General features: G+C 42.4%; 1 protein-coding gene across 1 annotated transcript in view; it reads right to left on the reverse strand.

The window, feature by feature from the left end:
• LOC126272470 (mitotic checkpoint serine/threonine-protein kinase BUB1-like) overlaps nucleotides 1–26,984 on the reverse strand; it is a 213,779-nt gene that overhangs the window by 153,004 nt on the left and 33,791 nt on the right. The window contains exon 4 of the mRNA XM_049975348.1: nucleotides 7,179–7,404. Within this exon, the coding sequence (XP_049831305.1) occupies nucleotides 7,179–7,404 (226 nt within the window). The remainder of the gene's footprint in view (nucleotides 1–7,178; nucleotides 7,405–26,984) is intronic.

Genomic DNA, 26,984 nt, shown 5'->3' on the forward strand with positions numbered 1-26,984 from the left:
TAGCCTCTACCTTCCTTCCACTAAGCATGGCCCTGGTCCACCTACATGTAGTGGTTCCTAGGTCATGTACCTCTGCTGGCTTCACCATGAAATTTTTTTCCAATGTTTTGAGAATGAAAGAGGACAGACTGATTGGTCTCATAGTCTTGGCCTTGGTATGATCAGTTTTCCTTGGCTTTGGAATGAAGACAATCTTCACTGCCCTCCAAGCAATGGGAATGATTCCTACTGCTAAGCTAACCCTCAATAACCTGCATAGGGCTCTTATGAGATTCTCTCCTGCCTGTTGCAGGAGAGCTGGAAAGATTCCATCTGGGCCAGGTGACTTAAATGGCTGGAATGTTCCCACTGCCCATTGGCCAATTCCCAGTCCCCTCTTCGAGTGCCTGAGAACCACTGTCTCTCCGGGATCACATTCTGGTCTGTGTTGTCCAGCAGAGTATATTGAGGAAAGTGAGTTTTGAGGAGCAGTTCCAGTGCCCCATGTGCTGTCTTTGTATATTCCTCATCCTCTTTCCTCAACATACCTCCTGGATTGGTTGGTACCCTAGCGAGGATTCTGTGAAGTCTAGCTTGAGCAGCCGTGCTCTCCACTTCCTCTCAGAATGCCTTCCAGGATGCCTCCTTGTATAATTGCAAGGTAGTAGTTAACAAGGACATCATGATATTTTGCCCATTATCCTTTACGTCTCGCAAAGCTTAACAGTCAAAAGTATTCGTAGTAATTGACAGACGTGCAAGTGATTATTTATCATTGTAAGTATTACACCCACTCTCCACTACCTATAGATTAATAAGCAGCAAGAGAAGCTAAGTTTTAACATATAATTTCGATTTTTTCCTTTTTATTTATTTATTTTTTGCGCGTATTACACTATAAGATACATCATGCAGACGTGCCAGTAAAATGTTTAATAATGACATTAATGTCTGATCTTCTGAGCTCATAATTCTTCTAAATGGCTCGTCTTAAAAGAGTTGAATTTTAAATGAAAGTCAAACGCTCTGCGATTTAAGAAACTGAACGTACATTCTCGCACATACTTCATCTTGTGTAAAAGGAAATTTACTTTGAAAGTAAAGCCTAGTTTAAGCAACGACACTTGGTTGCAGGCTACTGCACTACCGGCCACTGCGCACACGCGCTGCGTGTTTGACCAATTTGTTGGTGAAACTGAACACTTTTGGTGTACAATTGTGGCTGTGGAAATGCCATTATCTACAAGACTAAAATCCCACTGTTCAAGTTGGCTGACTCTTTTTTAAGGAATATTGTCGACAAGAGGGAAGGGTACACAAATAAAGAAGCTGCATTCTTTATTCAGTATTCATCTATTTAAAACATCACAGCAGTGCTCCCCATTAACATATGTTTGAATTTTGAAATATTACCACTGTACAGATATATCTTCAAGACAGTAGTTTGCAAACCGGTCTCTTCTTAATGCGGCCTGCTTCGAATAATTATTGCTTTTAATGTTAATAATTATTGGTGTTAATGAAAAAGCGTCACCACCAACTACAACTGCATTTTCTAGCATGCCGAGTGTTCTCGACTGGAATGCACGCAATGTGATATATAATTTCAGTTCCGCCGTCAGTGCTTCATGCATTACCGTTTCTTTTCCTATCACATAATTAACTCTATTTAGAAGAAACGTGAACAGTTCTGGTGACATTCAAAGAGAATTAAAAGAAATTTTTGGATCTTCCATTATAAAGCAACGTTGCTGAGCACCTGAGCTGATGTGTTTTCTTCATCCAGTTACGAACTGAAACAAGTTTCTTTGTTTTTTAAAAAAGAAATTATGCAGCAACAAGCTTTAACTCCATCACAACTCATGTGATGTGCAGCTACCAAAACTTTCATTTCAGACACGACTCAGAAAGCCACAAAACAACGAAACTAAAATATATAATGGTGTCACTGTGTCTACAATCATATATGAAACTATTTGCGAGCAACTCATTCCAAGCAAGTAAACTAGGCTTAATTCTTTTCAGACCAACATTTGCAATAATTTCCTGTGACCTGTTAGAAATAGGTTCATTTCAGCAGTTGGCAGAGAGCACCAGATAACAGGCGTCACCACACTTGCGCAGCTACGAAGACGTAGGAAGCCCGTATGTTTGTACATTAAAAGATCTTACATGTCCTAAAACAAACAAGACACCAGAGGATACTCTAAGAGAATTTCGTGACCCATACTAAAAAGCATAATTTGGCTTACAATGTGCATTCGCATGACAAGATTCCATATGAAGTAGGCCTCGACCTAATATTAAACTTTACAGTGTGGGTTCGGGATGTAAATTTTCTTGGAGTACCAGTACTGTATTATCTCATGTTTGACCAACTGCGACATAGTCACATATACAAACAGTGATCCAATACTGTCAAATGTTTTTTATTCCTGTCTATAATGACCATCCTCAGATCTTTTTTACATCATGTCCTAAAGCGATAAGGCCATAATGGCATTGTCAAAATATATGAATATAATCAGCACAGCATTGTCGCAAAGATATAAAATAAGGTGCAGAATAGGCCACATCTTCCACACAGTCATTATTGCAATATGACTGTGTGGACGATGTGGGCCAGGAATGTGTTCAAAACTGTTAAAAAATTAATAGGGATGTGTTTCAAAATCATATGAATAATCCCTAGACCAACATGCACTGGATGCTAGGCACTTTGTGAAACAAGGTTTTGTTCCCAAGAATACCCCCCCCCCCCCCCCCCCCCCGTGAACTGTGAAATTGTCGCCCGGTACAGACACACTGGTCCCCCCCCCCCCCCCCCCCTCCCTTCCTCCCACAGCCGTGGTTTCAGGCCTGCTGTGCTTGTGTGAATCTGGAAGCTTGGGAGGGTCAGTAAAATTTTTCCGGGTAGCATCTGGCTGCTTGCTGCTACTGCTTATACAGCTACAGTCACACTTCTATAGCTAGAAGTGAGAGAAGGTACTACTAATATGCGACACAACTGTGCATACGCATGAGCCTGCTCGCAACTGCTCGAACAAATTTAATTTACTTTAAATTTGTTGAAGCAATTGTGAGCGAGCTCATGCAAATGCACAGTTGAGTCCCAGTTTTGATGTCACGCTCATCAGATGTTGGAACTTCCTGACAGATTAAAACTGTATGCCAGACCGAGACTCGAACGGGTCCTGAGTTCATGTCTCAGTCCGGCACACAATTTTAATCTGCTAGGAAGTTTCATATCGGCTCACACTCTGCTGCAGAGAGAAAATCTCATTCTGGAAACATCCCCCAGCTAAGCCATGTCTCTACAATATCCTTTCTTCCAGGAGTGTAGTTCTACAAGGTTCGCAGAAGAGATTCTGTGAAGTTTGGAAGGCAGGAGATGAGGTACTGGCAGAATTGAGGCTGTGAGAACAGGTTGTGAGTCGTGCTTGGGTAATTCAGATGGTAGAGCACTTACCCGCGAAAGGCATAGATCCCGAATTCGAGTCTCGGTCCGGCACACAATTTTGATCTGCCAGGAAGTTTCATATCAGTGCACACTTCATTGCACAGTGAAAATCTCATTCTGGAATCATCGGATGCTATTTGTTGTTATGAAGCATTGCATAGTCTTCCTAAAGCCTTTGACACATTTTGCTGATGGCAGACTGTGTTTTGTTGTTGTATGTGGCACGTTTTATTTTCGTTTTTGACTCTCGTTCATGTTTTATTGCTGCAGTATTATTCTGCAGTAGCGGGATACAGTAATATCCTTCGTTAGCGTATCGGTTCTTACCAGCCAAAATTACAAAACTTTAACTTAAAACTAAAACAATGAAAAAGTCCCGAAATTCTAAAAAATTCCCGGGTTTTCTCCTGGATGAAAAAATTCCCAGGTTTTTCCTCGATCTCCCACTTGTCCTGGGTCATATACACCCTTATTATTTTTCATCTTTCACAGGACCTGAAAGTTGCACAATGCCATGTCTCATTCCAAACGACATGTAACACCACAGAACACTGTCTGCCATTTTGCAAGTGACTGCAGTATTGGTATCTGTTGCTGAAGAAAGTTACTATTGCTTTACAGAACAGCGCCAAAATCAAAATTTTCTCTGAGAAAACTTTATTTAAGGAGGAAAAACTAGGAGACATTGCTTTTTGACTGACCCTCGTATCATTACGCATGCATAAGTTTTGATACAACCAACACAAAAGTCCGATTTAAATTTTACATTAACTTTTGGGTTTAGGACCTCAAAGCGAATTTATTTGACACAATTTCACTTGGACATTAAATAAATAGTGGAAGTTACTTGATATTCACTTATATTATTTAAAGTTATGTATGTATGTATGTATGTATGTATGTATGTATGTATGTATGTATGTATGTATGTGTGTGTTCCACATATTGTCCTAAACCACTCGACTAATTTCAACCAAACTAGGTACACATATCCTTTACTGTCAGGCAACAATCACTGTGGAGGTAACAACTGCCTACCTGCCATAGTCCAGAAGGTAAGATGCCATAATCATCGAGACGTGTGAAAGACTGTTGCTTCATGCATGACATTATTCATTTATAACTATGTCTAATTGCAACATATTTCAAGGATAGTATCCTCATATGCTGTTGACTGTACCAACATAAATATGTCATTCTACGACACATAGTTCAATAGATGTGATGTCATAAACATTGAGAGGTGTGAAAAAAATGTTGCATCATGCATGATGTTTTGACACATTTATTCTTTACTACTAAGACATTCCTGCATTTTAGTCAATCTAAGGAAATCCTTGACACCTGGCAGTACTTTTGAAAGTTTTCAATTACGACATACAAATGGAAATGGCTATAGGTGAAAACAACAGCTGTCTGTAGAGCTATGAAGAGGCATTGCCTTAGAGACGATTACAAAATCCTGTTGCAGACACACAAAGAAGCGGCACCCAGCATACAGTAACTGTCCAGGATACTGTACTTATACATTTATACATTATGCATATTTATTTGTTTGATTGTAAAGCTGTTTTCACAAATATATCGAAATGAAATTTTTTTCAATATTGCGTTACAAACAGTTATTTTTTTCTTTTCGCTCCTAACAGAAAATTGGCAAAAGAATACTCAGCCACTGTTGGGTTTGTCTTATAGTAAGTAAATAAATGTGTGAAGTGAATGGGTTTTGCACTTAATGATTTCCTGACAGCTTCTACACTTGTGTGCCAAAGATGAACACTACAGCATCAGTTCATCTCACTAAAAACAACAAAAACTGCTGAGCAAAATAATTACGCCTTCCATAAGAAGCAGCTAAAAAAATAATCTTCTTCTCTTTTCTTGCACACAGGAAATGGTTTGATGATGTCCTTGTCTGTAACTTAGCTGATTTTGTTGTAGGTTCTTAATCTGTAATTCTCTCTCTCTCTCTCTCTCTCTCTCTCTCTCTCTCTCTCTCTCTCTCTCTCTCTCTGTGTGTGTGTGTGTGTGTGTGTGTGTGTGTGTGTGTGTGTGTGTGTGTGTGTGTGTGTATCCCCTTACCGCTGTACCCATACACAGAGAATAAATTCACTAAAATAATCAATTTTATTCACACTTGCTACAAAGACAGACTCATAAGACATAGTAATTAAATTATTATATTATATTTTACTGTCCAGAAGAACAATAAAGGCTACTGGTTACAGCAATTTGTATTTTTAACTGATACTGTAACAGTCACTCAAGCATAACCTAAAATGTTTACCTTTAGTGACGGCACTTTAATTAATCAAAAGTACCACAATGCTTGCCTCTTTTTGTGGGATGCTTTATTGGAAGAGTCTGCATTTATTGAACTATTTCCCATGTTTACTAACAAAGAGATAGAGGGGCTGGCCAGTATTTACCTCAGCTCAGTACAGCCGATAGATACACAAAAAACAACCGAAAATTTAAGTTCCTAGCTTTCGGAATAAATGTTCCTTCATCAGGGAGGAGAGAGGGGACAACCTTGCCTCCATCCTTGCTACCCTCCCTGTTTTCCTTTCCCTGTTGCTTCATAACCTGGGTTGTGAGTAATTAAATCCACTTTCCTTTCTTCCCTTTCTTTCCCCTCTCTCCTCCCTCATGAAGGAACATTTATTCCGAAAGCTAGGAACTTAAATTTTCGGTTGTTTTTTGTGTATCTATCGGCTGTACTGAGCTGAGGTAAGTACTGGCCAGCCCCTCTATCTCTTTGTTAGTATTTGTTTCACATCTTTATATAAGATTTTCCATTAATTATTAGAGGGGACAACCTTGCCTCCATCCTTGCTACCCTCCGTTTTCCTTTCCCTGTTGCTTCATAACCTGGGTTGTGAGTAACTAAATCCACTTTCCTTTCTTCCCTTTCTTTCCCCTCTCTCCTCCCTCATGAAGGAACATTTATTCCGAAAGCTAAGAACTTAAATTTTCGGTTGTTTTTTGTGTATCTATCCGCTGTACTGAGCTGAGGTAAGTACTGGCCAGCCCCTCTCTCTCTTTGTTAGTATTTGTTTCACATCTTTATATAAGATTTTCCATTAATTATTTATTTCCCATGTTTCTAGGCTTGCTTCAAGTACAGCTACACAATCTATTGGTGACAAAATCACTTGTGCACAACTTAAAGTGAATAGTACTCACTACACATTTTTCAACACTGAATTTCTATGGAATAATTTCTGTATTTAAAAAGGGTGCACATTTAATGATTTTATATACACAAATAATCACACAAGGGAAGAAAACTCCCACTGTGTAGAGAGAGAGAGAGAGAGAGAGAGAGAGAGAGAGAGAGAGAGAGAGAGAGAGAGGTTCAAATGTGTGTGAAATCTTATGGGACTTAACTGCTAAGGTCATCAGTCCCTAAGCTTACACACTACTTAACCTAAAATATCCTAAGGACAAACACACACACCCATGCCCAAGGGAGGACTCGAACCTCCACCGGGACCAACTGCACAGTCCATGACTGCAGCTCCTTAGACCGCTCAGCTAATCATGCGTGGCAGGAAATGTTGACCAAGAGAGAGGGACATCAAATATGACATATCAACTTCTCAAGTTGTGCTCTTATTGGAGTATATAGAAACTCTGTGTTTGTATATGCAACACTCCAATGTTTTTTCCATTATTATGCTGTGTTCAAGTGCAACAGTAACCACAAGTTTCACCTCATAAATTTATTCAAACATACCTCAGTGACATTTGGACACTTAGTAGCAAATCTGGAAGGTAAGTTCTCCACTGGTTTCAAGACATTTGAGGTGATCCACTGTGTTTCACCAGCAGTAAGCTCACCAAACGACTCAAGTTTTCTTAAATCTGATATAAGATTGCAGCCAGTCCACTTGTCAGCTCCAGAGCTCGTTTGCACTTTTGTCTCATCTAACATTCGACGCGCAACAGCTATGTGAAAATTTCTGTAAGACAAAGAGATCATCTGCAATTAATTCAGTGTCAAAAAAATATAACAGCAGATACACAAACATAAATTTTGCAATGAAATAATGGATGAAGGATAGGTATAAGACCAGGGTATAATGTCTTGTCTGTGATGAAGTCATTAAAGATGAAGCACAAGCCTAGGTTGGGAGAAAAATAGCTGTTGCCTTTTTAAAGGAAATGTCTTGTGGTTCAGATTAGATCATTTAGGGAACACCATACATGTGGAGAGACTTGAAGCCTATTTCTCCCGAATGTCACTTCAGTGCTTTAAACACCACCCTATCTTACTCAGTGAAGTAACTTTTTGCAATTGGAATTGCCTCAATAACTAAGAGCATATGAGGTCCAAAAATTTCTCCAGTTTGGTTTTTGCAGATGTCATTTCTGTTTCTGAATGTTGATACATTTAATATTTAAAAATACTTGAGAAACACAACTGATAAACATGGTATTGTTAAACAATATAGTTCCAAATATTGCTACTTCAACTATCCTCAAGAGAAATTTTCACAAGCCTCCTGGAAGAATTCATGTTAAACAAATAAAGAAATTTGCAAACTAACATCCAACTATTCCAAAGTAGCTCAGTAATTTACTTAAAATTATCTCGGAGGAAATTCAACAATAGCCATTCTGCATTAGAAATGAAGCTATTCCCATATTGTGAATGTGGTAGGGAAGCACTGAGAAAATATGAGTACAAAACAAAACTCTATCAACCTACAGAAAATATATGTGGATACCTGGAGGAAACTGAGAAAGGAGGAGGAAGTTAGTTTGAGAAATTCTGCAATACTGAAATCTCAAACGTGCGGAAGAAAGTGAGAAGCTTCACAAAACCTCAACAACCCTATACTGCTACATGCTACCATTCGTGCTATGGAACAGATGCTAGAGAAGCAAATAACACCTCCAGTCTAACATCCTACATGCACATAGAATCCAAATCCCATTATTCATTTTTGATGGAAGTACTGGTCCTAGTCCAGGTAATATCCACTACAACATACATTCATTTCTACCAGTGATACATTACTATGTATGTATACCAAAATATTAAGCTTCTGAAAACATGCAGGATAACTTCTGCATTCAAACAAGGGAAGAAACTTGATTTCGCGGTATCAATTGATAACCAACACTATCACAATGTCCTAACAAAGTGATGGAACAGCTAATCAAATATCACTTGAATGATGATATTGTTATCAAGGTTTCAACAATGAGACTATCAGCACCCAAACAAAATGTGAATTAAATGCTTAGTGAGATGAACAAAGTTTTTTCCTAGTGTAATCTTGATTGGACAGTGGCCCTTGGACACATCAAAGACTGTCTGGAAATGACAACAAGACATTAAAATATACAGGGTGATTCAAAAAGAATACCACAACTTTAGGAATTTAAAACACTGCAACGACAAAAGGCAGAGCTAAGCACTATCTGTCGGCGAATTAAGGGAGCTATAAAGTTTCATTTAGTTGTACATTTGTTCGCTGGAGGCGCTGTTGACTAGGCGTCAGCGTCAGTTGATGCTAAGATGGCGACCGCTCAACAGAAAGCTTTTTGTGTTATTGAGTACGGCAGAAGTGAATCGACGACAGTTGTTCAGCGTACATTTCGAACGAAGTATGGTGTTAAACCTCCTGATAGGTGGTGTATTAAATGTTGGTATAAACAATTTACAGAGAATGGGTGTTTGTGCAAAGGGAAAAGTTCTGGACGGCCGAGAACGAGTGATGAAAATGTAGCACGCATCCAGCAAGCATTTGTTCGCAGCCCAGGAAAATCGACTCGCAGAGCTAGCAGAGCGCTGCAAATTTCACAATCAACTGTATGGAGAGTCCTACGAAAAAGGTTAGTTATGAAACCTTATCTTCTGAAATTGGTTCAAGCACTGTCTGCAGCTGATAAGATTAAAAGAATCAGTTTCTGTGATTTTATCCTTGCTCAAATGGAAACAGATGAATCTTTCGTTTCAAAGATTGTGTTTAGTGATGAAGCAACTTTCCACACTAACGGGAAAGTCAACCGTCACAATGTCTGTATATGGGGCACTGAGAATCCGCGGGAAACAACTCAGTATGAACGTGACTCGCCTAAGGTGAACGTTTTCTGTGGCATTTCAGTCAATAAAGTTTTTGGTCCCTTTTTCTTCGAAGGTGCTACTGTAACTGGACTACAGTATCTGGAGATGTTAGAGAATTGGCTGTTCCCTCAGCTCGAACAAGAAGCACAACAATTCATATTTCAGCAGGATGGAGCACCACCACATTGGCACTTATCTGTCCGTAACTACCTGAACGTCAACTACCCAAGGCAATGGATTGGCCGTCAGGCAGCCCGTGACAGAGCACTTCATCACTGGCCTCCAAGAAGCCCTATCTTACCCCCTGCGATTTTTTCTTATGGGGGTATGTGAAGGATATGGTGTTTTGGCTACCTCTACCAGCCACCATTGATGATTTGAAACGAGAAATAACAGCAGCTATCCAAACTGTTACGCCTGATATGCTACAGAGAGTGTGGAACGAGTTGGAGTATCGGGTTGATGTTGCTCGAGTGTCTGAAGGGGGCCATATTGAACATCTCTGAACTTGTGTTTGAGTGAAAAAAAAAAAACTTTTTAAATACTCTTTGTAATGATGTATAACAGAAGGTTATATTATGTTTCTTTCATTAAATACACATTTTTAAAGTTGTGGTATTCTTTTTGAATCACCCTGTATAATAAACATCACATATGGGAGAGTGCATGCTGTTCTGGCGTAACGACAAGCAACAGAACAAAGACAAAGAATGCAAGACCAGAGAAGGCAGTGCGACAATGTCAGCCAATCGTCCACTGACAAGAACCGCGCGACGACAGTAGCCACCTCTGCAAGACGTGAACAAGAGCACCACTCCTGCCAGCCTTGGTCGGGCATTAATGGGAAGTATACACGGACTATTAGCACAGCCTAGCAGAGTGTGGTACAAGCACGGTTAGTAGCGATCCACAAACTGTGTAACAGTCTTGCCTGGCATTTCATATATCACAGGCCACTGATTTATATTGCCTGTTGCCCAACACTTACAACACTTATTCTAAATCCCAAGTCAAATAATGTCAATCTGTTTTATTGAAATAAAACTACTAATGTTATTAGCTTAAATTATTGTATAGCATTCCAAGAATGCAGCATCCCATAGGCACCCTATACAAGATGAGTGGGCAAGACCCAACACATGCCTAAAATCTACACCTACGTCCACACTCTGTGAACCAATGTGAAATGCATGGCAGATGGTATGTCCCACTGTACCAGTTACTGTGGCTTTTTCTCATTCTATCCACATATGGAGTGCAGGAAAAATGATTGTTTAAATGCCTCTGTGTGTGCTGTGATTAATCCAATATTATCCTCAGGATTCTTATGGAAGAGATACGTAGTGGGTTGTGGTGTATTCCAAGACTCATCATGTAAAGGCAGTGTTTGGAACCTTTTCAGTACACTTTCTTGGGATATTTTCCGTCTATCTTCAAGAGCCTGCCAGCTCAGTTTTCTCAACCTCTCAGTGACTCTCTCCCATGGGTCAAACAAACTTGTGACCATTCATGCTGCTCTTCTTTGTATATGTTCAATATTTCCTGTTAGTCCTCTTTGGTACGGGTCCCACATGCTTGAGCAATATTATAGGCTGGGTCGCACAAGTGATTTGTATTCCTTTGTAGACTGATTGCACCTCCCTAGTATTCTACTAATAAACCGAAGCCTGGTACCTGTCTAACCCACCACTGAGCCTATGTAATCATTCTACTTCATGTCCCTACTATGTGTTACATCAAAGTATTTGACTGGGTTTACAGATTCCAACTGTATCTCACTAATAGTACACTGATGGAAAAAAATTGCAATATCAAGGAAGAGCTGTGTGACATAAAAGGCTGGCAGGTGCGTTCCTAAATCAGAAATATGATGTCTATTCAAATTCCACAGTCGCATAAGAGTGGCGCTAAAAGGGGTGCAAATCAGGTTTGCTTTAAATATGCGCTGTAATGGTTGTGAGCATTACTTACCTTTGAGATTGGACATGGTGAGTTGATTCTGATTAAAAATGCCTGCAAGACGACAAAGACACTATTATTAACAATCCTCTGAGATTGAGTGGGGTCATGTAATAAGGCTATGGGAACCTGGAAGTTCCTTCTGCGATACTGCAAGGGCAGGACTGTAGCCACTGTACATGATTGCTGGCTGCGTTGGTCACGATTATGTACAGTCACAAGGAGACTGAGCTCCAGACAGCCACGTGGCATTACCGAAAGTGAAGATCATCATGTTTGGCATATGACTCTGGCATATCATACTGCATTTGTAACAGCAGTCTGGGCAGCTGTTGGCACCACAGTGACACAACGAACTGTTAAAAAACAGTTACTTTAAGCGAAGCTCTGAGACACACACTCTGTAGCATGCATTCCACTGACCCAAAACCACTGCGATCTGCAATGTCAGTGGTGTCAAGGGAGAACTCATTGGAGGGCAATGTGGAGGTCTGTGGTGTTTTCTGATGAAAGCTAGCTCTGCCTCAGTGCCAGTGATGGCCTGTGCCGCTTAGGAGGCGGCCAGTTGAGGGTGTACAATCAACCTGTCTGCAGGCTCAACACAATGGACTTACAGCTGGAGTTATGGTCTGGGTTATGATTTCATATGACAGCAGGTGCACTCTTGTGGTTATCCCATGCACCCTGAAGGAAATTTGTACATCATCCTGGTGATTCAACCTATTGTGTGCTACCAATCATGAACAGCATTACAGGGGTTGTTTTTCCAATAGGATAAAGCTCGCCCACATACCACTGTTGTAATCCAACGCGCTCTCCAGTGTGTTGACATGTTGCCTTGGCCTGCTTGATCACCAGTTCTGTCTCCAGTTGAGCACATACGGGACATCATTGGAGGACAGCTTGAGCGTCATTCACAAACAACATTAACAATGCCTGTATCGACTGACCAACAGCAACAGGCACAGAACTCCATTCCACAAACTGACATTTGGCGCCTGTACAAAACAATGCATGCACGTTTGCATGCCTGCATTCTACATCTTGGCTGTTATGCTGGTTATTAATGTACTAGCATTTCACATTTGCAATAGCTTATCTTTGCTTACATTAAGGGCAGCTGTAGGGCAAAATTCGTTTTCTTTTATTATGTGATTTATTAGATTGATTCTTTACATTGCAAAATTTCATAATCGAATTCTGGCTAGAAATATGTTTTAAAAAGTTTGTTTGGGCACCTGCACATGGTATGCCCCCTCTTTATATGCTGTGATCCAGACCTTCTCTACGCTATAAATTTCTTGTGCTTTAATTTTTCTTTCACACAATCGAAACAAACTATATTTGGGTCTATAAGGCTATGAGAAAGGTTATTTTCACTTGTTCCTTTGCTTACAACCTGATTTTTTTGAATAGTAAGTTAGTTTTGCATATATCAACCAGTTTTTTTCGAAATAGGTCATAACAATGGACACATATTCAAAGACGTGAGGAAATATCGAATTTCATGTGTAAAAGGTACAGGAAATTTAAATAACAGTGTTACAGATGCTGCTCGTAAGAGTGAAGAAAAATTTTCGGCGAAGTCATTGAGTTCACTAATGAATAGTATTAGTGGTAAGCCATACACCCATGATCATGATTTGCTACTTGCTGTTGTAGAAGTTATAAAACCAACTTTCAGGTACCTAGCCAATGCTGAACTGCTGAAAAAATGTGTACATGGGAAAACACAGAATACAAATGAGAGTTACAATCACTTTATGTGGATGCGTTATCCAAAAACAGTATTTGTGTCCATAATTGTTGTGAATATAGCAGCATGTGATACCTGTCTAGTGTTCAATTTAGGTAGGATTAAGTGCCTGCAGTGAATAGAATTCCATCTATGTGCATTCACAGTGAAAATACTCTGTGTACAGAGAGGGCCGATACTGAATGGATTTATTAGTATAAAGTTTGATCTTTATTTTTTCACTTGATTTTCATCAGTGCCTTCTGCCTGGAAGTATGTTGCAGTGTCTCGGCCACGTTGCCCAGAGCCGGATAGAACCACCCTGGAACTCACGTGCTGAACCATCAGCAGCTAAACTCACATGTTGCTGACGAGGTAACGCTACCGAACTATGCGTCTTACGATCTGACTAACCAATAGGGAGGCTTGGAGGTGGTCAAGTGGGGGTGGAACCGTGGCAGGCTGCCGGGAGCGGACATGCTGTTCGCTCTCTTCTGCTGGCAGCTTACAAACCGATCAGACGCCCTCCTCACTTGCTCTCTTGGGCGGCTGACCATTCAGTCTCAGCCGCTTCTCCAGGCTTGTCTTTCTCTACAGCATTAAAACTTCATACTGTTTAAACTATGTTTTATTCTTCACCACAATGGGTGCCTACTGCTTTCCCCTCCTGGCCAATCCTGGCGCATTAACAATTGGTGTCAGGAGTGGAATGGTTCACCATTAGGCCTGTCTCATTTGTAGTTAACTAGCTCTACTAATGAAGCTGCTAGCAATACTTTGCGCTTGACGTGCCAGATGCACCACGCGATAATAAGTGCACAACTTTCTGCCTTATCGGCACCTTTTTCCAAGCAGCTGCCACAGTGAACGCCAGGCCTAGTGGCTGAGCACCACGCCGCACATCACCACCATTCGCCGCATTGTTGCTGCCACAGACGCCATGCTACACTGCAGGAGGCCGCCTCCTGCGTTGGGCCGTGGTACGAACACATGTTCTGGCCAACTAGCTGAGGCATGGCATCCGGCCGTTGACACCGACACCGCCACCATCTCCAGCCACCTTTGCCCAGCGTACCACTGCCACAACTTCTGTAAGTTCATTGCTTCACTTTTCTATGCCGCCGCCTCCATGCTGTCAGCTACACCGTCATCCTGTCAAATATAGGCCCTTTCTTTTCTTTCTGTGCTCCGATTGTAAAAGTCTTCAGCAAGCACTAGGTGCCTTAACAGTGTAACCATGCCTCAAACTTGTAGTACCGTTACTGGCGAAGATAACTCCTCACCTATGGGAAAACAAGACCCAGTAGCTGCCCTCCAAGCAAAAATTGACAAATTACTATTATGGAAGATATAATTAACAAAAGAATGCCAAAAATTGGCTCAAACCCAGTCTGCCAATTTAAGTGTGCCAGAAACACACCCTGTTACGCCGCAAATGACGGCTGTAAGCACCTCCATTAGCATAATACACCAGCCACACATTGCCACCTCGGCTAACAGTTTCCCTGCAGTTAACTTTATTCCTACATTTTCCGGGAAACCCAATGAACAGATAAACTCCTTTTTTGCAAACTGTCCGAGATGTAGGCTGTGCTTGCGCTTGGCCAAATGTTTTCCTGGTGAATGTACTTGCCTTAAATAGTCAGGTGACACCCGTACCTATATTGAATCAGTGCATACCCTTAGGGACACTGCCTCTGGGTTGAAAGAAAGGTATTCGGACCAACACAATGCCCGCTACTACAGGGATAAGTTATCCACCCTCTGCCAGAAGCAAGGAGAGGACGTAGAAGCATTTACTGACCAAATTTGTGCTGTGGCTTGCCGCACTTACACACTGGGTTCCTATCCCGCATGTAACGAAGTGTTAATTGAGCAAGCAAAAGCCCGCTCAAATGACATATTTATACATAGAATTGACCCGTACGTGGGAGGGTCAAAATAGAATCACCTCCCTCGTTGCATGATGCCACACGACTTGCGATGATGTGAGAGGAGGTAGCACATTTTGTTGCTAGTTCGGTGCACCCAGACGAACAGCCGAGCAGGCATGCCAACACTGCCGAAAGGCAGGTCATGTTGCCACGCAGTGCCATCCACCTTACTGCTCTCAGTGTGGAATCGTAGGCCACGTAAGTAAAAACTGCCCACAGAACTCGGAAAAAGGGGACCCCTTGTATAACAATCAAACCCGACCCCAAAAACAGCCGGAAAATGGTCGAAGGGCAAGTCACGCCGCCAGGCCGCACCCCCTGTAAAATTTGCACATCCAGTCTGTCATGGTGTTGTAAATGAGGTAGCGAGTATCCTCCTCCAGAGTAAAATTAGAGGAAAGAATGTAAGAGTACTTATTGACACGGGAGCACAAACGAGTGTGTTATTCACAGGGCATGGGGATAGACAAGTGTTGAGTGACGCTGGGCATTGTCAAGCTAAGCTGAAAATTGGAGCCAGCTATGACCCTTTTGACGCGGACATAATTCGGAAATGAAGGTGATATCTCGATGTTACCCTGGGGAGTGATTTCCTTCACCACTACCAGAGTAGTCGATTACGGAATGCAAGCTGTCCGTCTCGGTGAGGAAACCCATCGTTTCGGCAGCTCCCACATCAATCCGTCACAAGGAATTTGTGAAACGCAGCCGCTTGCACAGGTTCCTTCCCCGAAAACATGAGCATTACGTACAACTACCTCTGTTAGAATCAGCGGCGGCATGGGACACATTCTCTGGTTTGGGGTCAAATCCCGCAAACTGGCGAGAACAGCCGTCTTGGTGGATCCAGTCTGTCAAAACGATGCACTCAACAGATTACAAGTCCACGTTAAATGCAGTTTAACAACAACCGAAATTCAGGGGAAGAAATTTTATGTTCCCGTGTGTTTGGACAATTTTGGAAGGAAGGAGGTAGAGATTCCTAGTGGCACCATTATGGCTAGCGGCCACGAGATTGAAAAAAGACTACCCTGTACAAGAGAAGCCAAAATCTAAACAAAATCACCGGCCCCCGGGACGCAACATATGTCATATCGCTCCCATGCTCAAAGACAAATTTAAGGATGGCGTTATCTGCTGGCTACTGACCTTGTTTACCATGGTTCAGCACGTGAGTTCCAGGGTGGTTCTATCTGGCTCTGGGCAACGTGGCTGAGACACTGCAACATAACTCCAGGCAAAAGGCACTGATGAAAATCAAGTGAAAAAAATAAAAATCAACCTTTATACTAATAAATCCATTCAGTATCGCCTTTCCTCGAATAACCAGGAGTGTTCTTCCAAGACGGAGTACAATTTATTTTCGTCAGCCACAGGCAGATGAGCTTTAGACGTGGTCGGCCACTTCCTGTAAGTACACAAGGAAGCAAATATATCCTATCTATTATTGATCACTTTTCCAGATACCTTATTTTGGTACCCATCACTGACATGTCAACTGAAACCGTAGCATGAGCTTTTGTAAATCATCTTGTCCTTCCTTTCGGAAGCCCTGACACCATTAGAACCGACCAAGGAACCAACTTTATGTCCGCCTTATTTATCCAAGTTCACAAATTGCTGAGAATTAAAAAATGGGGAACCACCACTTTTCACCCTCAGGCAAATGGCTGCATTGAACGTGTTCATCGCACTGTGAAACAAATGCTTTCCTATTACGTTAACTCAAGCCACAGCGACTGGCAAAGATACATTCCGTACGTGGCAAGTGTGTACAACAGCCGTTTCCACAAAGCCACTGAACATACCCCTTACAAGATAGTGTTTGGTCGCTCTATGGAATCTCCCTTTGAGATCAATAAATTACCTCTGGGAATTGATCACACAGCCGTTAAGAGGCAATTCCGCCGCCTTAAGGACATTTGGAAGAGGGTACAAGGCAACCAGGAAGCAGATAGAAAGAAGAAATAAAAATGCCATTCTCCCCCCTTCTGACCTCGTGATTTGGTTTTACTGAAAAAACCTAGTGTAAAGAAAGGAAGAGTGAAGAAGCTTACCCCCCTGTATGATGGACCATATTCAATTATTCAGCTTACTTCCCCTGTTAATGCAGAACTATAAATGCCTGACTGCAAGGTGATTGTCCATTTTGACAGGTTAAAACTCTATACAGGAACTATGCCCCTCCCACCACCTTCTGAGACAAGCAGGTCCTGCTCCTCCTGTGAAGCGGAGAAAATGGAAAGTTCCCCTGCCCCCAGCTTCCCCCAGATACGGGCTCAGGTCGAAGCATCCTCAGGCTCTCAGATCTACAGACTAGAAAAGGATATGCTATTTTGTGCCTAAGAGATTCCTAGTTCAATCAACCAAAGGAGAAAGTAACAAGATTCGGGCAACCACCTTATTACTTCTTTCTTCCTTTTTTTTTTTTTTTTTTTTTTGTCCCTCTACAATTTGTATTTTGTACCCTCGTACTATAATAACTAACATGTCACCCTAGTATCCCCCTCTGAAAGAGACTTCAGAGTTTTACCTGCCTAGTCTGTTCTGCAATGCTGGCCTAATTCTAACCCCTAGTTTTACCTTGTATTTTACTTATTTTTGTGTTAGCAGAAGAGCCAACACCATGTTACGAGTGGAGGCCGGAATGCACACGTTTTAGCTCACGCAGGCTGGCGTGAGAAGGGAAGAACCATACTGACGTGAGGTCTGGAACATGACAAGGAATGAGAATTCAGAAAGCGGATGTAATTAGTTTCATACTTAACTTTAATCCATTAATGATGAACGTCACTCCTGGCGGTACATGATTCACAATATTATCTGTTCAGAATACATTCTTGAAGTAATTATAGTAACCGAATATGACGCCTTGCTAGGTCGTAGCAAATGACGTAGCTGAAGGCTATGCTAAACTGTCGTCTCTGCAAATGAGAGCATATGTAGACAGTGAACCATCACTAGCAAAGTCAGCTGTACAACTGGGGTGAGTGCTAAAGAGCCTCTCTAGACTAGACCTGCCCTGTGGCGGCACTTGGTTGGTTTATGGGGGTTAAAGGGACCAGACTGCTACGGTCATCGGTCCACGGCACTTGGTCTGCAATCACTGATAGTGGCAATATGCGGGTCTGATGTATACTAACGGACTGCGGCCGATTTAAAGGCTACCACCTAGCAAGTGTGGTGTCTGGCAGTGACACCACATTTATGTTATTTTTATTTATGTTATTTATGTGTTATGATATGCCTAGTGGTCGGACAGCAGCTCTATGTTCAGTACTAATACAGTTAATGTTAAATAAGAATATTGTATGAAGGAGTGATTACATTATGTAATTCTCCTGTTTGAACACTGATACTGTGCAACTGTGAACATGTGCACTCCGCCTGTCAGAATCAGCTGTGTTGTCAACCAGGGAGCCGCATGTGCGGCGGTCATCATGTAGAAGGCCGGAGATACTCATCTGACACTGCAGTAACTCCCCGCCCCTCCACCAACCCGCGCCGTCCCACTAACTGTGCCCAACTGTCGCCACCTGAGGCCTCCCATCCCTCTACTTCTCCTTCCTTCCCCACTCTCCGCGTGCTGTACTTGCCACTGTTAAAAGTGCAATACGCATACTAAAACTATCTCCGTTATCAATACATAGCACTTTAACATAAAAAAGGCACCACATTGTTTACCCAAAACCTACTTTAAACATAATTTCTTCTGTCCTTCCGCTTCACCGCCCGAGTAACTTCACCTCCTAAATTTACTTGCATTCCCAAGCTGCTAACATGTCCGCATGCATTAAGTGTATTAAGTGTTTAAAGATACTCTCTCCCAACTACTGCATAAGTATTTCCTATTTGATGATATTAAGCTATTTGCCTTATATTCAGCTTTGTTGCAGAATTTTTGTATTATACTATATTTCACTTTTGGATCTCCTTTCTACATCTACATCTACATCCATACTCCGCAAGCCACCTGACGGTGTGTGGCGGAGGGTACCCTGAGTACCTCTATCGGTTCTCCCTTCTATTCCAGTCTCGTATTGTACGTGGAAAGAACGATTGTCGGTATGCTTCTGTGTGGGCTCTAATCTCTCTGATTTTATCCTCATGGTCTCTTCGCGAGATATACGTAGGAGGGAGCAATATACTGCTTGACTCTTCGGTGAAGGTATGTTCTCGAAACTTTAACAAAAGCCCGTACCGAGCTACTGAGCGTCTCTCCTGCAGAGTCTTCCACTGGAGTTTATCTATCATCTCCGTAACGCTTTCGCAATTACTAAATGATCCTGTAACGAAGCGCGCTGCTCTCCGTTGGATCTTCTCTCTCTCTTCTATCAACCCTACCTGGTGCGGATCCCACACTGCTGAGCAGTATTCAAGCATTGGGCGAACAAGCGTACTGTAACCTACTTCCTTTGTTGTCGCATTGCATTTCCTTAAGATTCTTCCAATGAATCTCAGTCTGGCATCTGCTTTACCGACGATCAACTTTATATGATCATTCCATTTTAAATCACTCCTAATGAGTACTCCCAGATAATTTATGGAATTAACTGCTTCCAGTTGCTGACCTGCTATTTTGTAGCTAAATGATAAGGGACCTATCGTTATTGAGAATGATTTTGTTTTGCCTTTCGAGAGAATGCATCAAGTTTACCTTACAAAAATCTTTCTCCAGTGTTACTTTTTACAATCGTATGCCATCGAACGTTTCATTTTGTTGTCAGACCTAGAATGTGGAGCCCTCCTTGCAGTGTCCATTCTATTTGTCTTTTCTTGTTCAATAGATTGTGAAAGTTCGAATTCTCATCTACTTTTTGCAACTAATACTCCACTGTTCCACTGCTTTGCAGATGTGCTAAGTCTACTGTCATTTTAGAACTATTTATTTCCCTATTTTCTTTCAAGCCGCCTAAGACTAAAAATGATTGCGAGATTCTCACTCTCATGTCTGCTAATCTGACTATACCTCCGAGGGAAGTTTAGAAGCAAGCGAACTCCAGCTGATGGATCGTGAAGTAGAAACACACCTCAATAACAAAGCGCGCCGTTGCAGTGGTGTCTTCCAGTAAAGCGACTTTTTAGTTTGGTGGTGCTTTGTGGTTCCGAACCCCCCCTGAAGTATAATACCACCACACCACCCTTTCTCCCTCTGTCTAGTCTCGCATACCTTAATAACCAACTACCTACTCTTTTCCACATTCATAAATGGTTTCACCATTCTGTGCTCATAACAGCCTATTGAACCATTATTTCTCATTTCATTGGTCAATACTATCCGCTACAAACACTAAATTCCTTTTTAATCTTACTAATTTTTATGGACTACATCTACCACTGGTTAGTTACAACATCCAAGGTGTCGCTCACTCAAGACGCGCTGCTCCTGGCTAGCTCAGCGTCACACGTGCCTCGTCGCTGTCTCGCGCTCCACCGGTGCACACTGCGCTGTGACCTCAGCACTAATTTGAAACCTGCTTCTGTCGCCTCTGTCTGTTACTGCCTCCAGCCAGCTTCATAACGCTACCTGTTTTCCCAGTACAGAGTCTGATAAATTGTTTCACCACTTCACACGCCTTTTGTATGCTTAGCAGTTTTGAGCGATGTCCAACCCGCTATGTGCTGCCTGTTGATAGCCACTTAATAATCGGTGCCGATAACTTGTATTTTTCTTTTTTCTTCTCTCCCCTTATGGTTTTATGTTAGGTTAAAGCATTTCATCATCTTCTTGCTGCCCAGAAACGCCCTTGCTATTTTCCATATGTTATTTCATGCATGTGATTTTATAATTTATGCCATTTGTGTTGTATAATATGAACTTGTATTTTATACTGCTAACCCCAGTATGTAAAGACCCACCACAGCCCTGGATTTTAGATACATTGCACTACGCCAATCCTCCCATTTTGTAAGACTCCCCCTACAGTCATGTTATCCAACTTTACGTGTTACCGATTGCGGAATCCTATTATGCGCCATGTTCATGCCCAGAGCTGGACTGGTATGTTTAGAAGTGAGTGAAGCACCCCAGTTACATGAAATACCCATTAGAGATGAGTTGATTGCATCCCTGAAGTTGAGAAGAAGTACACTACCCTCTCGCTGTAGAGCGGTAAGCGAGATAGATTTTGTGGTAGGAGAGATGTGATTAAGTTTCACCCAAGTATATGAAGAATAGTAGTTAGCACCCCATGTGCGTGTTGCACATTTAAGAGTTTACCCAGATGAATTTAGGTTTTGTTATTATTCACCCTACTTCTTACAAAGTAATTGATTGACGAGGTGAAGTTGTAACGAGCAAGCACGAAAATCGACACTGCTACCTTTTGGGTACAGTGCCCTACCGTGCGTTTAGGAAGTGAGAGTCACACGTTTGTTTATTCAAACACACACATCCATGATGTTCCAAGATGGAAGCTCCCGCTGAAATAAACATTTGTTTGTAGATGATTAGCACCCATGATGTGACGTCATAGTCCAAGTGCGGTAATGCGCTATCTCGTTGAAAATTGAACTACTACACTATAGTAGTTTATTATACTTTATTGCGGTAGTTCACGCCCGTATTTTTCATATTTCACCCTGTTACTTTGGGGATTTTAGGAATTTTGTAGTAATTAACCCCCCCCCCCCCCCCCCCCCCGACATGTATTCGCCCTATGTCTTCCTCGCCCAAACTTTCCACCGGGTTCCTGCCCTTGCTTTGAGCTGCTTGTTCCCACCTCAACAATTACTTTCTACATCCCTCCTCCAAGACCGTGTACCTTACGCATCGCGGTTAGTGCCCAGTTGATTGATTTATTCTTTCAATTTTCGGTTTCATAAATCAATTGCCTGTCTATCCCTTTCGTCTATGTGTCAGTGGCTCTTGTCTCTCAATAGGAATACTATAATCTAGTGGTATTTTTCCTGCACCCAGCCTACTCTCAGGCTATTTTGCCATTGAACTAAGAGACTCAATCAGTGTCATGCCCCTCGGCTATCCACCCGTTCTTGGGCCCTTGTCCTTCAGCTCATAATATTTTTTTCAATGCTGATATGAAGCTTCTGTGTTATTTGCAACTTAAATTCTGTATCCATTGCTTTGTCTTGCAGAATGTTAATTGTTTACCTTTCATTGATCAGTTAATAGGGAGTGTTGGGCTTAATTTTCGAGGACCGGGAAGGTGAAGCTGTGTCAAGTCCGTTCTGCACGGAATGCCGATCACACTTCTCTCTCCGTCGCCACAGTGGGGGAACCTGGGTAGGCAGGAGGTTTGGGGTCTGTCATCCTTTCTCCATCGATTCCACCACTCCGAATCTTCTATTTCATTTCTCACTTCTCGTTAAGAGTACCAAGCTATGCTTCCCTCTGTCCACATGCATATGTCTCTATTACTGAGACCCTTCTCAATTACCGTGTTGACACTTGTCGCTGTTGACTAAAACCTATTATATAGGAGGATCTGGGCAACAACCTAGCATTTCTGCACTACTGAAGATACTGCGTTTACTTGAATATGTTTTATGTATAACGCCCGCCTATCTCTTTCATCTACGGGTCATTGCCTCCTCCCCAGAGGGGAGGAAGTTCTCTTTTGTCTCTGCATTCAGCTTCCTGTTCCTCTAGCTACACAGTCGGTTCCCTGCCCATTAACTAAGACCAGCCCTGTTTTGACCCACGGTAAACCCAGTTTAGTAGAGGGCAAATTTCATTGTCTCGGTTCCTTACTCTCCTACTAGGCCGGTGGTAGGCGACCGCTTCTGCTGTGGAAGTCCCTGTGGACGGTACGCCATACTGCCGTATTAGTCGCTAAAGATTGCAGTGGCCCATTAACTACTTACTGAGGTATTTCTGTTGCGAAAAATCTGCATTTTGGCTAGTTATCGGAGCAAGTGTTCGATCACCCAGTAAACGTGTGTATCCGATCCCATATCTCCTTACCCTGCAACTAGTAGGTATCGCCGCTGAATCAGTTTTATTCTGAAACCCGTTACCTGAGCCTGCTCCTGATAATGTCCCATTCCTTACTCTTTAACGTGAACATCTTCCCAGTTTGTCATAGGTGGGCCTCTTAGCATAACTGGCCAGTATGTCGGGCGATCCTGGTGTTGTGATCGCAGACGGCTGTCCACGAATATATACTCAGAATAAATTCCGCATTAAACACAACATAATTCTTCCCATTGGAAAAATCCTTTTTCTTCCTAAACCTCAACATCCAGTACTTAAAGTTTCCAATTCAGCAAATAACTTATTAAACTCCTACATACCACGAATTCTGCCTACGTACCGTTTACAGGCGTCGATTAATGCAACACCGCCCTTTTGTGTTCATGCTGATCAAATGGACGTGTAAGCCTTTTGTCAGCACGACCATACCACCACCCCCTCTCTTCCTCCAACTACCCCATTGCTACTAATTTCTACCCCTACAGTCCCCTGGAGTCGCCAGTTCGGATCACCCTGTGACATAGTGTGCTTTTGACAGTTGAGTTCACCATCGACTTTTCATCTGTCAGGTATTTACTTACTGCTTCTTCAGCTAATGTAAACTTCCCTTTTGCAAAATAACCACTAGCCGGAGCTGACAAAATTAATTCGTACTTATAGGTACTCAAGCCTGACTGCCTGCACCCTGTTCTACCACCTGCCACCACGACGCCGCTATTAGTGTGTTAACGTCTTCCTGTCTTCCAGTGTGCTACCACAATGATATATTACTTGGTGCTCACCCTTATTGCCATTGTTGCCGGCCTTCCGCCGTTTTGGAATCACCAGTCCAATTCAGGAGTTATGTTCGAACGGTTAAATAACCTATTATATTCTCTGCACCAGGTAGTAATTTCTACCAACTTGGATCTATCTGCACTTAAAGAGGGAGAATTCGAGTTGCAAGATGTGGTGAACAGGTTGTTAACCTGTGAGCGGTTATTAGCACGTGCCGATCAGAAAGAGGCTCTCCACATGTTGTGTGATCTAAGACGAGTAGTTACGCATAGTCAGAGACAACTGCATAGCGTATCCGACGCTGTACCCTTACGCTGCACTAAATGGGCATGGTTTAATGCGGTGGTACATTCTTAAAAACAGTTTTCGGCACACCCAATGAATCAGATGCGAGTCAATGGGATGTTGCCTTAAACGTGGCAGAAGACAACCATGAGGCTATAATACATCATGACGTTCGCCTCACACACATAGAAGATAATCTATTGGCGACCACCCGCCAAGTGCGTCAAACTGCTACTGAGTTAGCCCACCAGTATGAAGCAATACGTAATTCGATTCAGTACGATCTCGCTTTGGTCCATCAGGAACTTAACAAAGTAACCACCATGGTTAGGGTGATTAAGACCCTGCAGGTACTTTTATACAATGTGCAGGCCACCCAAGTACATGTCAGCTCTCTGCATACCCGCTGAGCTTTTTCTACAAATCTTAACCAATATTTCATCCTGCCTCCCGGCCCCTCTACAGATGATATATCCCATGTGGAGAGCAACTCTCGCATTATACTACAGTTCCGCTCATGTTCAAATGACCCGAGATCATGATTACTTGAATACTAAGATACACCTACCAGTCTCTTGGCTAACTGTGAATTTGAAAGCTACTGTATCCATGCTTCTCCAGTGTACTGCCCCGCTGTACAAGTTTATGTTATATGGAAGACTTGCGAAATTCAGGTTATCAGTAAAAACTGGGGGACTCATTCTGTCCTGTCCGAGCACGCTTTGCAAAGCTGCCAACTGAGAAAGTACTACTTGTGCTCAACACTCATCCTTCGCACTCACAAAAAGGCATGCGAAGTCGCATTGTTTCTCTCAGAGCAAGCGACCCCCCTCTGTAGCCACCTAGTTGTCCCCATAACCGAATCTCAGTTTGTTGCGATAGGCAACAGCAGTCTATACACCGTACCCTACCCCATAACAGTCACGAATGTATGTTACGAATACCTTCAAGCAACTCAGACCTACCGTGTGCTACGTAACGGTAGTGGTTTTGTTTAATAGATCTCACTGCGATAGCAGCACCCCCATCGAGGAAGTGTTTGCACACTTATTCTATGCCCAAAATGTGTGACTCCCTCCCCTCATGTGGTATTTACCGGAGCAAACGATGGTACTACCTCACCTGACAATTGGCCATCTCTCCACAATCACTCACATTCCCAGCTGGCACAGTCTTTAACTGACCTGGTAAACAAAGAGTTAGGACAGATTATGCTAGATTGCGTCACCGCGCACATCACAGATTGGCACCACCACCAGTATCTCAGTTATGTAGTTATTCCTAGTTCCATGTGTACCCCCTTTAGTAATTATCTTTATTGGTTTATCACTATGGGTAGCATTTAGGAAAGGAATTTTTGTGCGACTTGGGTCGCCCCCTCCTGCTGTCCTCAAACAGCAACCTCCTGGGGAATACCATGCTTAAGCAAGAAATGGGAGCAAGAGTGTTCCTTACTGCCTCCATACTGTAGTAGTCAATAAAAGATAGTAGTGAGCAGAAAAGAATAGGAAATAAGTAAAATCTACCCGAAAGGAAAGGCATGGCCCTCCTTTAGATGTAAGCAACAAAATATGCGTGTGAAGTGCTCCATCAGTGTTAACCCCTTTCCTCCACCTCCGCTTATACACTTCAGCGGGAGTTGCAGTGTGTCATAGCGCGCTGCTGCCTGCCGCGGTCAGCGATTTCCATCGCTGCCACTGTCAACAGCTGATCGCCAGAACCAGCGCGCTACTCACAGTATCCCATCACATGCCACACCATCCAAATTTTGTCAAGCAAGCATTCATCATCTTATTATCATCATTTTTAATACAAATCTAACACGAAAAAGCGAATAATCAAGATGTATTGTTAAAATTATGTAAGGCCGTCCTTTGCAGGAGCCCCTTAACAATTGTCAATCTACCGCCCCCCCCCCCCCCCCTCATGCCTCACTCCTGCAGAGGGGAGAAGGGTGCACAGTGAGAGTCGATACTGAATGGATTTATTAATATAAAGGTTGATTTTTATTTTTTCACTTGATGTTCATCAGAGCCTTCTGCCTGGTGGTAAGTTGCAGCGTCACAGTCACGTTGCCCTGAACTGGACAGAACCACCCTGAAACTCACGTGTTGAACCATTAGCAGCTAAACTCACATGTTGCTGACGAGGTAACGCTACCGAACTTCATGTCTTACGATCTGACCGACCAATAAGGAGGCTTGGCTGTGGGGGTGGAATTGCGGCCGGCTGCCGGGAGTGGTCACAACGTTCACTCTCTTCTGCTGGCAGCTTCCAAACCGGTTGGATGCCCTCCTCACCTGCTCTCTTGGGCGGCTGCCCATTGAGTCTCGGTGACTTCTCCAGGCCTACCTTTCTTTACAGCATTAAAACTTCATACAGTTTAAACTATGTTTTATTCTTCACCTCAATAGGTGCCTACTGCTTTCCCCTCCTGGACAATCCTGACACATTAACATCGGAAGCATCAGTGAAGTGCGACTGGACAAAGCTCAATTAGCAGAAGAAAAAATGCAAAAGATGGTTAGGCAAAGGAGTCAGGGGAAGAGATTACTCCAGGAAGATGAGGAAGGGAATAAAGATTATGTATATGGACAGCATTAATCACAAGAGGTACAACAGTACTGTCAACAACTGAAATAAAAACTTTAAACGCGAATAACAGTAAACTGACTTTTTTGAGCTGTAATGTACATTTTCTCAGGAACTGTTAAGCTAACATCCCTAAATTGGCATAGTTCTTCAGAATTACTTACTGAACAATCCTGTGCAGCAATTCTCCAATATCTTTTCTCTGAGAAAAGTTCTACTTTAAAATTTGAGAAAATGCAATGCAGGGTAAC

The sequence above is a fragment of the Schistocerca gregaria genome, chromosome 5 (genome assembly GCF_023897955.1).
Source record: "Schistocerca gregaria isolate iqSchGreg1 chromosome 5, iqSchGreg1.2, whole genome shotgun sequence".
NCBI lineage: Eukaryota > Metazoa > Arthropoda > Insecta > Orthoptera > Acrididae > Schistocerca > Schistocerca gregaria.